Genomic DNA, 12,208 nt, shown 5'->3' with positions numbered 1-12,208 from the left:
CAGACAAGAGGGGATAAGGGCTGAATTAAGGTGATGGCTATATGAGTAGACAGATATAAAATACAATGAAGGTAAAAATCAACAAAACTTGACAATTTATTTAATATGAGGATGAAGGTGAATTGAAGATGGCTCCAAAAGTTGTTAACTTGAATAACAAGGATGAAAGTGCCCTCAACAGATACAAGGCTGCTAAGATTTGGAGGGGAATAATTAATTTTTTGGATATGTTGAGTTTGAGATACCTAAGGGACATGCAGTTGAAGAGTCTAAAAAAGCTATAGGACTGAATTTCAGGAGAAAGACCGAATCTGGATATAGAGGGAGGTATCCGCTTGAAGGTGATAGCTGAACTCATGGGAACTAATGTGACCAAAATCATCTGAAAGACTAGTGGAAAAAGAGCAATGGAGGGAAGGGGAAAGCAGGGTGGGTCATGTTGAAACAAGGATGATGATACAGCAAAAGAGACTCTGGTCCAGAAGGATAAATGTGTTGCATAAGACACCTACTGACATTTATAATACTTTAAAGTTTGCAAAAGATTTTACGTACAATATCTTGACCTTCATAACATGACTATGAAATTAAATTCTATAGATACTATCCTCGTTTTACACATGAGGAAACAGAAAGAGAGGTTAAGTGACTTGTCCACTGTCACCCAACAAGAGGTGGAAGTTAAACCTAGGTTTCTTAACTCCAACATCAGCACTCATTCACCTCAAATAAATCTAGCACTCTAAACACAGTATAACTAAGGCATAGGACAATGGAGAGGGTAGACCTTATCATTTTAATTAAAGGAGCCTAAAAGGGGCAGCTAGGTGTCGCAATGGATAGAGCACCGGGCCTGGAGTCAGGAGGATCTGAGTTCAAATCCAGCCTCAGACACTTGACACTTACTAGCTGTCTGACCCTGGACAAGTCACTTAACCCCAATTGCCTCACCAAAAAAAAAAAAATTAAAGCAGCCTAAAAACTAAACACAATTTCATAACTAGAAATATTAAATTGCCAAAATTTATCTAAATTAAATATTAAAGCACTATAAGCCTGATTAACAGGCAGAATGCCCATTTCACTAGAGTTTACTAGAAATTTCACTAGAAATTAAATAAAATGGGAAGGCATTATTCTGGATTCTATATGAGACCTCAATCTATTCAATTAAAAGCTAAGTATCTCATTAGCTATTTGGCACTTGAGCACATAAAAGTAATGGAATGTTGACACTAAATACTACTTTCCATTGACTACTAGGCTCACAACCTAGGTATCATCCTCAACTCCTCACTCTCACCCACCAGAGTTCCTTCCCATCTTTTGCCAAGGCCTGTTGATATCATTTTTTCAACATCTCTCATCTCTTCTGCTACCACCCTGGTACCACCCTTATCATCTCACATTTGAACGATTTAAATAGCCTGTTGGTGGTTTTGCCTGCCTCAAGTCTCTCCCCATTGCAATCTAATTTCCACTCAGCCTCCAAAGTAATTTCCCTAAAGCACAGGTCCAACCATATCACCCTCCTACTAATAAACTCTAGTGGTTCCCCATTGCCTCCTGGATCAAATACAAAAAAAAATCCTATTTGACCTTCAAAATCCCTTCATAGCCTAGCCCTTTCTGGTCGTCTTACACCTTCTCCACCAAATACCATTTGATATAGTTGACACTGCTTAAAATGCTCCTCCTCTTCCACTCTGCCTACTGGCTTTAGTCTTTTGCCTCTTTTTTGTAACCCCAGAGCTTAGCAGAGTATCTGGCACACAGTAAGCATTTAATAAATGTTCACTGACTAACTGGTCTAGCAGCTAAAAAATAGTGCTGTCAACTGCTATCTAGACAAGGTAATAGTAATTTGGACATTATTGTTTTAAATATTAGCATTTGGCCTAATTCAATATTTCAATAGCTAATAATTGATTTTCCTTAAATCTCTTGCTTTGTAAGGCCATACTTTAAAAGGCTGCAATATTAACAAATCCCAGGCTTTTCAGAACTAGAAAAAAATCTTAGCTATCCTCTGGTTTAAATCTCTCTCATTTTATAGATAAGAAAAATGAGGCTCTAAGAATTTTAATGGTATCTCACGACTAGTTAAATGGAAGAGTCAGTGATAGCAACTAGAATTTTCTGGTTCTTAGTCCACTGTTTATTCCATTACATCTAACAGCTTAAGTTACTAAACAGTATCCCAAATTTACCATTAAAATATAAGAGTATAAGATTAACCTTCATTTGTGTATTTGTTCTACATGGTCTGATTTAAGTTCCAATTGTTTGAAATTAAACATACTCAATAAACACACTGTCTACACATATTACTGTGGTCTTCATTTCTATGCAGTCTTTTCCCAAGAAACTAATTTTAAAACATGTCAAGTTGGTTTAACAGTCACTGGCATGATTACCTAGAAACTAAAGTTGGAATACTCTGACAAGTAAAATTCCTTGCATATAGTTGGTACTTAATAAATGCTTGCTGATGTTAATTAACCTACTCTATAATGCAGTTAGACAAAGGGATGCTAACAACTACCATTCTATTTACAGTGTTTTCCAACTGCTAGACCCCCTATAATAGCCAATGGTCTTCATCTGGTTATATATATATATATCCCAAATACTAAAATGAACAAAAAAGATATGGCTATGCCAATTATGAACACGCACACAAATATTACATTTTATGTTTATACTGCAAAGCAAAAAAGATTAAGATATTTTTCAATACAAGTTTATAATGGAATTCATAACAAAGCCTAATTTTTTTTGGGGGGGGTGTTGAGGTAATTGGGGTTAAGTGACTTGCCCAGGGTCACACAGCTAGTAAGTGTTAAGTGTCTAAGGCCAAATTTGAACTCAGGTCCTCCTGAATCCAGGGCCAGTGCTCTATCAACTGCACCACCTACCTGCCCCACAAAGCCTAATTTTTTTAAAAAAATCATTAAAAGTTCTACTTTCATTTTTTTCTAACTTGGAGGTCTTTTTTCATCCCCTAACCTGTATAATCCTGTTATCAACCTCTCAAAAATAGCACTTTTAGGAGTTAAACTATTACATCAGTATGAGGTTGAAACTTAAAGTTGCACAAGTGTTACAACAGATGATAAAACAACTTATCTACTCTAATTTCCTCCTAAAGAAGTACATCACTTATTTAAAAATGAAGAATAATAAACATTAGGCCAACATTCCCTCTGTTAAATATTACCTAGCCACTAAATAGAAAACCATCTTTTAAAATTTCAGCTAAGAACCTTATTAGGAGATACATGGAGGTAATTACAAAACAACTGAAAAGAAGATCTACTCTTGGCTAACCCTAAAATTGGCCTAAAAGAAGGGACTGACTAGCCTGATTGATTACAAATTTCTGCCACAGCCAAGTATCTACAGAGATAACATACCAGTAGAAGACAATTACTTAATTACAATTCTTTTACAGCAATTAAAAAATACATTCTCCTTCATGAGCAAGCATTTAGATTATTCTTAGTAGTTATCAGAAAAAAGGCACAAACCACTAGAAATCTAAGCACATAATGAAGAAACATTTACAGGGAAAGTAGCAACTAAACCTATACACTTTCAAATGAAATACTTTGTAAGAATTTAAAAATATATTTGCATTAATTTTTATTACTATTAATAGTTTACCCTGACAGAGAACTTTACTCTGCAAAATAGTTTCAAATATTTTAAACTCATTTGGTATTACTACATCACAAGATTATTATAATAGTTTATGCATCTAAAATGCTGTCCATTTTGCAATGTGCTTTCCTCAAAATGGCTTGATTTAGGTATAAAAATTATTATTAATCCCATTATCTTCATTTACAGATAAACTTCGTCTAAGGTTAAAGGAAATGCGACTTGCACCAAAGTCACACTGGCAACTAAGCAGTGAAATCCAAACTTTAACCGGGGTCTTCTGACTATGATCCAGAGCTTTCCCTGTTTCTAGTGGGCCAAGTGCCAGACTTTAAAAGCCGTAAAAAAAAAAAGTGTTCTTGATATTTCAATCAGCAAACTTTTATTGAGCATCATAATATGTGTTCAAGGTACTTTTATTGAGGTAATGAATAAAGAATATAAAGCCATCCCCTTACCCCACGGAGTTCACAATCAAATTACAGAGCCAACGGAAAAATAAGAAAAAAGTTCAAAGCCACTGTATAAGACAGAAGATAATTAACTGCCAAATGTATACTGAGCTCTGACAGGCAAGTGGTATCAGATCACTGAACTGACCTGGGTTACAAAAACAGTCCTTCTGGCCTTGAAGAAAGATTGTAGGGCGTTTTCATGTGTTTGTTTGTTTGTTTAAGGAACCACTAATCGTGGTAGAAAACTCAAGGAGGGGAAAGGGGAAGGCACAAAAATGCACCACCCAGGTGGTCTGGAATTGTCTCCGGATCCTTGCAAGCTTTTCATCTCTGGGCCTTTCCATGAACAAGCACTGAGGTGGAACACTAGCAAGACTCACCGCTGTGAGGCTGGGGCAGCATTTCCCCAAATCGAACCTTTCCTCCCGCCCCCCATCCCCTCCCGGGAGCTCTCGGGTAGGGGCACAAGCCCGAGCATCTTCTCGCCGCTCCCTCCATCGCAGCCCACTCCCACCTCCCGCGATCTGGCTGCCTCTCCCAGCTCCTAAAGCAGAAGCATCTCCCAGCCGCCGGGGGAGGTCGAGAACAAGGTGGGGCGGGGGTGGTAAAGCCTTGGGAAAAAATGCACCGCCCAGGAGGTCCCGGGCCCCAAGGCGCCCTCCCTTCCAGCTCCCCTCCCCTCTCTCCCGACTCCGCGTGTCCCTGCACCCAGGCACGCCCCTCTGCAGCCAGAATCGAGGAGAACGCCGAACGCCGGCCCTGAATGACAGCCCCACCACCTGTGCTCGCACCTTCGCGCCCCACCCGGGCCGAGGCCAGAGGGAGTGGGGTCTGGCCCACGCTTCGCCGGCCGCCCCCGGCCCGCCTCGGGCCCGTCCCTGTCGCCCGCCAATCGCCCCCAGGTGACAGGTCTCCCGGGAGGGAATTACAAGTGCGTGTGGCCCGGCTCGGAGGGCGCCACCAACTGTCCTACCCGCCGCGGCTGCCGCCGCCTCCTTTCCAGACCACGCCGCCGGGGAAGGGCGGCTGCTGCCCCCGGGACCGGCGAGGGGCGACACGTCCCTTCCCCGGCTGCCCCCTCCCCGAGTTCCCGGCCCCCGGCGGGGAAAAGCGGCTGCGGCGGCGGCACTCACTGCGGAGATTTTGGATGAGCTCCGAGTGATTGGCCCCGCCGGACTTCCAGGCCATCGCGAGGCACGCCTGGAACACGTAGAGAACCAGCTTCAGCGCGGCGGCGGTGCCCAGCAGCTTCGCGAGGAACTCGACCACCTCCCACACCGACACCGCCCCGTCAACGTCCGCGTCCCCGGCGCTGCCGCCGCCGCCGCCGCTGCTACTGCTACTGCCCCCGGGGCCGCTGCGCGCTCCCGACATCCCCCACTGTGCGCATGCGCTCTGTGACGGGGCCGGGCCGCTCGGGTGGGGCCGGAGGCGGCGGCGGCTGCAAAAGGGAAAAAAAAAAAGCCGGGCTGAGTCAGCGGCCCCTACGCTAGCCTCCCCACTGCCGCCCTCACCCTCACCCCAGTGGCATCCCACCCTTTTGCTCTGAGCTCTCTCCCTCCGCTGTCCGTCCGGAGGCCCAAGCCTGGACAGGAAAGGGACATCTCTGTTCCGCTTCCTGGGGATTTTAAGGACGATCGAAGCGAGCCGCCGGCCTCCGAGAGCGAGGTCGTGGGCAGCCACTTGCGCGTCTCCGGGGCCGCGCTCGTCCTCTTGCGCAGCCAACTATTCCTTTAGTCGGGGGCTCCCCTGGGGTTCCAAGGGCTCTTCGGAGGCGCTCGTGCCGGGAGGGGGTGAGGGCGCCCTCGCTGCCCGCGATCTTGCCGAAGGCCAGGGAGAGTGAGTGGTGGTGTTGCTGCATTCCGGTCTAGCTTCCAAATGGCTAGGTGTCAAACCTGAGACAGACCGGGGAAAGCATCCCTGAAGGTCTCCCTTAAGCCACGTAGCCCACCACTTGCCTTTTTTTTTTTTTTTTAAGTTTAAAGTGTCCTGGCCCTTTAGTTAAAACGATAGTTTAGAGAGAAGGCGGCACAGGGCGCCTTTGTATGCAGTACACACTCCTCGCCTTTGTTACGAGCACCCCAACACCGCCTGCATGAGAAGAGGTGGGGTACATCCTTGCTCTACCTGCTCTCAAAGCCACCTGACGTTTGTCCTCTCCCAAACTCCCTTTTATGTAATGATGAATATGGCAGAAAATGTGGCGAGGGTTATATGAAATCACGCATTAACGGCAACTATGTAGAAAACAAAGCAAGGACTTGGAAGGGGACAAAGAACAAATGCTTGCCGATTTTTTTTTGTAGTTAGTTGGTAGCTGTTTCTTCAAAATTAAGCTAAATTTTATCCATGGAATTAGAGCTGGAACGGACCTTCAAAAGATCATCTAGTCCCACCCTTGCTTATTGTGTGACTGGGCAAGTCATGTAACCACCTTGGGCCTGGGTTTCTCCATCTGTAAAAATGAAGTTGAACTAGATGGTTTCAGAGGACTCTTCTAGCTCTAGATCTATGATACTGACTTGGCCAAGTGGTCACATACCACCTAGTAAATAAAAGAATTAGGAATTTGAACCTAGGTTCTCCGACCCCATTTTTTCCTCTATACCTCTATAATAAAATGACTACCTTTTGCCCTTTGATTTTGTATAGTTGACTAATCCTTCAGTTCACTCTACCCTAAATCCTAAATATGCTTCAAGGGAAGCAAGGTTTAAGGGGGTTGGAGAAGGAGGGAGAGTTGAAAGCAGATAATGGGGTAATTATGCTAGCTTGCTCAGATGCTACTGTTTGCCAATAAAAATGAATCAACTATCCTCAAAAGGATAAACACTCCGCATTATCTTGTGATGAGTGTGTTACTCTCTCCCTGACAAGCATGCAGTTTCAGCAAATTAAGAGTCGCAAATTACACAATTGGTCTAGGCTCTCGCTCTGTTGTGATCAGCTTTATTGTACAGGACCTCAGAGCAGGCATGGAAGCCTGCCCTAACCATCCTATCAACATCCAAAAGCTCTTATTAACCAGCTTTGAAGTTGGTTGCCACAGGGTGGTCTTTCAGAACTCCATCAATGAACGATTTTGAATGAAGTATAGCTGCAAGTAAGCATTTGGCAAGTCACTGTGCTGCCGCTGCACCAGCCCCAAGTTTTCTGGCTCACTTTCACAGTCACAGAAACGTGACTGGAAATCCATTTCCCAATCTGCAATACAGGGGAAACAATACCTGCTTGCAAACTTATCTTGGGGATTCTGTGACCACAAAAGAAAAAATATATATACATGATGAAGATACAAAATAAATGCACTATACTGCAGGATAAGTTATAATGACAGGAATAATTTGCCTCACTTAGAGCTTTTCAGTTGTAATCATTCCATGAATATTTGTTGACTGAATAAAGCTGCAGAAATCAGTAAATTCAATAGGATTCTACTACACCTATCTGCATCTACCAGATGTTCTTTCACCTTGAAGGGGGGAGGGGGGAGCTGGAGAGGCTCTCCAGGCTTTTCTCGAGAACCTGATAACCCTTTTCGAAGTTGACCTAGATGGATTAGATTAGCACACACTATTTTAGTAAACTGTTGCTGAAAAATAGCTGCTAGCATCATCATAGATTGAAAAAATTTCCTTTTTTTGGAATAGTGTTCTGCTAGACACTGTGAAAACCTGTTCTCAAGTAGTTTATAATCTAGTTGGTGATATAAAACATACATTACCAGAAGATGACTAATGATAAAAGCAATATATGATACATGCCAAAGGAAGAATATGGACCATAAATGCTCAGAGTGAGAAGAGACCATTGGGGTGGTTGGGAAATGATAATGTTAATCATAGCTCAATGGAGCTGAGACAAAAGGTAGGCAGTTAAATAGGCTGGAAAACAAAGTTGTCAGGAATGACACTTTAAAAATATTCCTTTGTTTAAAAATTCATGTGCTAAAAAATTTGGCTCACCATGATGCAATTTTGTGATATTTTGTAATCTCATCATGTGTGAGACACTAAAGACTCAAAGCAACCTGTGCAAAGTAACATAAGGAGAAATTTTCTTTTCTTTTTTTGCAGGACAATGAGGGTTAAGTGACTTGCCCAGGGTCACACAGCTAGTATGTGTCAAGTGTCTGAGGCTGGATTTGAACTCAGGTCCTCCTGAATCCATGGCCAGTGCTTTATCCACTGCCCCACCAAAGCTGCCCTGTAAGGAAAAATTTTCAAATGTCTTCTAGAGCACACAATTTTCTTTTTAATCAAGGCTCTAATGTCCTTGGTATAGGGAACTCCCAGAGTGAAAATTCCCTCTCTCAATGCAAATAGGCTTCTGTTCTACAACTTATATAGGATTGGGAAGTTTCTTGAAGCACTAAGGTTAAATGACTTGTCTAGCCCAACACATATAATAGGTATCTGAACTTGAACCCAAGTCTTCTGGTTTTCTATCAGTCCATGCCATGCTACCTCTCAGGGACACCTTAGTAGTAGATGTAATAGGAGTAGGAATAGCAGCAGCAGTAGGAGTAGCAGTGTTAGTGGTAGTAGGAGTAGGAATAGTAGTTCTGCTTGCTAATAATCTATTTTTATCATAGCTTAGAATGGAAATTACATATTTGACTTTTCTAAACCTCAGCACTTGATATATAATATGAAAAAAGAACTGACACTCAAAGAAATAAAGTTGAGAAATTGACCATACTAAATATATACAGAGAAAACCCATGCTGGAGGTTATATAATTTTAAGTGTGCTAAAGAATCAATTTTCGGTATATCTTAATATTTCAATAATCTAATGGATCCATGATCTCATCAATGTGGGTACTTTCAGCAACTGTGCAGATCCCAACTGATTCACACCTTTTCATTCTGTTGGGGGGGGGGTGGTAATAGGGTTTTCAAGCATTCCTAGACCACTTAAGATGTCGTTATACACATGGAAGATGCTAGGGTGCCTACTTCTGGATACTAGAACACTGGAGCACATGTAGACATTTTACATTCATTCCCCTATGCTGTGGTTCGAAAGGAATTGTTTCACTTTGTTTTCCATTGACACATAGTTGGAACTGTTGGTTTCTTTAAAAGGAGGTAAAGACAAAGGGGCCCTAAGGACTGCTTTCCACTTTAGGCTATGAAGCCCCAAGAAACAGACCTGGAGTTTGGGCCTTTCTCTTCTTCCTTCTTCTGTTCTAGGTACAGGGAGTAGAGTCTTTAGACTCAAGAGTATGAACCATGGGGTCCTGTAGTCCAGAAATCCAAGCTAGGATGTTGTTTCCAGCTTAGCAGTTAAGCTCTAAAGAGGAAGGGTCTGGGGATCAGCTGGATTTGGGAACTTAAATTTACTAGGATTAATGCTATGTAGGAACTGAAGTAACCTGTGACCCTAATTCCCCAACACATTTCCCAGAATCAAAGGTGAGGTAGGAGGAGTGGATTATGGCCCTAAAGTGTTGGAAGAAATGTTTGCATGTCTATTCTAGCTATATCTTTGAAGTAAATATCTCTTTCTAAAAGCTAATTTTGATGTTGTGATTAAATGGAACTGGGGTGATAGTCACTGGGCCCCTAAAAATGAGAACACAATTAGTGGGGGTTTGAAGCAATGACAGAGAAGAGAGACACCCTCCAACTCTTTCAGGGTACTAGAGAAGGGGTAGGGTAGAGGACTGGGGTGGAGGGGGGTGTGTGAGGGAGTATAAAATGTAACAGGCCTGACTGTGAGAGAGCAGGGCCAAAGTCAACCATTTGTAATGTTGTTGTCTTTGACTTTACATGAATAAGGCAAATGACCAACGTACCAGTATATCCATAGAGGAAATACCCAATGTACTAGGGGCCTTTTTCTAGGTCTTTTTATATATCGAATGGAAAAGTATTTTTTGTTAAGCACTTATTATTTACCAAGCACTGTGCTAAATGCTGGAGATTCAAACAGAAAAGTAATGTAGTCCCTGCACTTAAGGATTTCGAGGTCTAAAGAGGGAAGGTAAAGGAGTTTTCAGTTGCAGGGCCATTGGAAAGTTACCAAGGTCTTTAAGGTATAGCAACAGGACAAATGGCAAAGCCCAGAAACCCATATGGCAAATCGTCAGGTCAGACTGGCAATGCCTAGGGATGTGGAGATGACAGTGGTAGAACTAATAGTAAAGCCCATCTTAACTGGAAGGATGGCAGCTAGTAACTCCCTACTCATCCAACCAGTGTGAGCTTTATATGTCCCCAACCAATAACTAATGGAAAAGGGTAAAGTAGGCCCAAGAATTAAGTAGAGCTTTAGTTACCTCTGGAGGGGTATGGGAATAGGGGTAGAATCAGTATCCGACTATAAAGGACATCAGCCAGTCACCCAAGTTCTTAACTTGGGTATCATCTTTACTTTCACTGACCCTATGTTTACAATTAGTTGTCAAATCTACTTTCTATCACAACTTTTTTTCATATATATCCTCTTCCTTCCAATGATCATGCAGTTACCACTTTTATTCAGGTTTTCATCATCCCTTACCTGGACTATTGCAATAGCTTCCTATTTCAAAATCTGCTTCAAGTATTTACCCTCTCTAATCCACCCTGCACACAGCCACCAAAAGTGATTTTGTCCTAAAAACTCAGGTCTGACTATATCACCCTCCCCCCCCCCAATAAACTTCAGTAGTTCCTTATGAGCTCTAGGACCAAATATAAACTCCAAATATATCTGGAATTTAAAGTTGTTTCACCACCTGGTCTTTTTCTTTCTAGTCTTTTTATACATTATTCCCCTTAATGCATCTTATGATTTAGCCAATTGGCTTACTTGCTCCTGCTTCTTCATCTCTTATCTCTTATCTCAATGCCTTTGCCATGACTGTCCCCCAAACCAGAAATGCTTTTCCTTCTCATCTCTGCTGCTTAGAATCTCTGGTTTCCTTCAAGATTAGCCTCAAACACCACTGAAATGTATTGCAATTTATCTGTTTCTTCTTATCCCATGTTACTTATGTATGTCTCTACATAACTCTCCTTTATTCAACACATTGGAGGCCATCCTTTAGGCCAGGAGTTCTTAACCTGGGGTCCTTTTCAGAATCAAACAATATACAAGATGAACATCTCTTCTCTAAACATCTCAGTCAATTGTATGGCTGAAAATAAGTAGTCTCTGGTAGAAAATCTTACAGGACGACAACCCAGGTCTTCTGATACTAAATCCACTGTTTTATCCACCACAGCACAGTTGGGTTCTTCATTGTTGCTACAGTAGCCCTGGTAGCCCTGTTGCTCACATTGACATGGTGTGTTAAACAAAACTACAAAGACTTTATAGTCAGTACATGATTGCATTTGATCATTTATATACAGAGAAGCTTTTGTGGAGATATCAGAATTAGAATCATAGAGTTGTAAATGTTCTCAGAGACCATTGAATCCAACCTGTATCTCAATGAGAATCCAACCAGTCTTTGCTCGGGGACCTCTGATGAGAGGGATTTTCCTCTTACAGAGGTTACCTATTCCAATTTTATATAGCTCTAAGTGTTGGGAGGATTTTCCTTATATCAAGTCTAAATTTGCCTCTCTTGTATCTTCTACCCATTGCTGCAAGTTCTGCCCTCCAGGACCAAGAAGAACACATTTAAATCCTCTTCCCAATGACAGCCCTTCAAATACTTGAAGACAGTTGTATAGCCCCTCTAAATCTTTTCATCTTTAGGCTAACCATCCCCACAGTTTTTAGCTCTGGGGCATGATCTCAAGGTTTTTCACCTGTAACAATTGGAATGATGCCACCTGCTGGAGACTTACTGTAGAAAAGCTCCGCCATGAGGTGAAGGTCTCTGAGGGCAAGACCATGTGTCTTTTCTTTGGTGTCAGGAAGTGATGTTTGCTTGTGGGAGGAAGAAGGGGGAACCTGGAGCTCTGACTCGCTCTCTTTTCTGTGGACTCTGGAGGAGAGCGGAGCTAGGAATGCTTTCTCCCTTTAATAGATAGAGGAATCTAGGCCTTTCTCTCTCTCTTTACAAAATTCTTATTCTCCTTAATAAATGCTTAAAAGTTTAACTCTTGCTAAAGCTTATAATTTATTGGTGACCACTCAGATATTTTA

The 12,208-nt window shown here is 42.3% G+C and overlaps 1 protein-coding gene across 2 annotated transcripts in view; it reads right to left on the bottom strand.

Moving 5' to 3' along the window:
• PCMT1 (protein-L-isoaspartate (D-aspartate) O-methyltransferase) overlaps positions 1-5,507 on the bottom strand; it is a 44,863-nt gene extending 39,356 nt beyond the window's left edge. For both annotated transcript variants that reach the window (XM_044004471.1, XM_044004470.1), the window contains exon 1: positions 5,252-5,507. In XM_044004471.1, the coding sequence (XP_043860406.1) occupies positions 5,252-5,492 (241 nt within the window). In that variant the 5' untranslated portion in view covers positions 5,493-5,507. The remainder of the gene's footprint in view (positions 1-5,251) is intronic.
• Positions 5,508-12,208: the final 6,701 nt, after the last annotated feature.

This window comes from Dromiciops gliroides, chromosome 4, assembly GCF_019393635.1.
Source record: "Dromiciops gliroides isolate mDroGli1 chromosome 4, mDroGli1.pri, whole genome shotgun sequence".
In the NCBI taxonomy this organism is placed as follows: domain Eukaryota; kingdom Metazoa; phylum Chordata; class Mammalia; order Microbiotheria; family Microbiotheriidae; genus Dromiciops; species Dromiciops gliroides.
The sequence above is the reverse complement of the archived record's forward strand: the minus strand, read 5'-3'. Positions and strand labels throughout refer to the sequence as shown.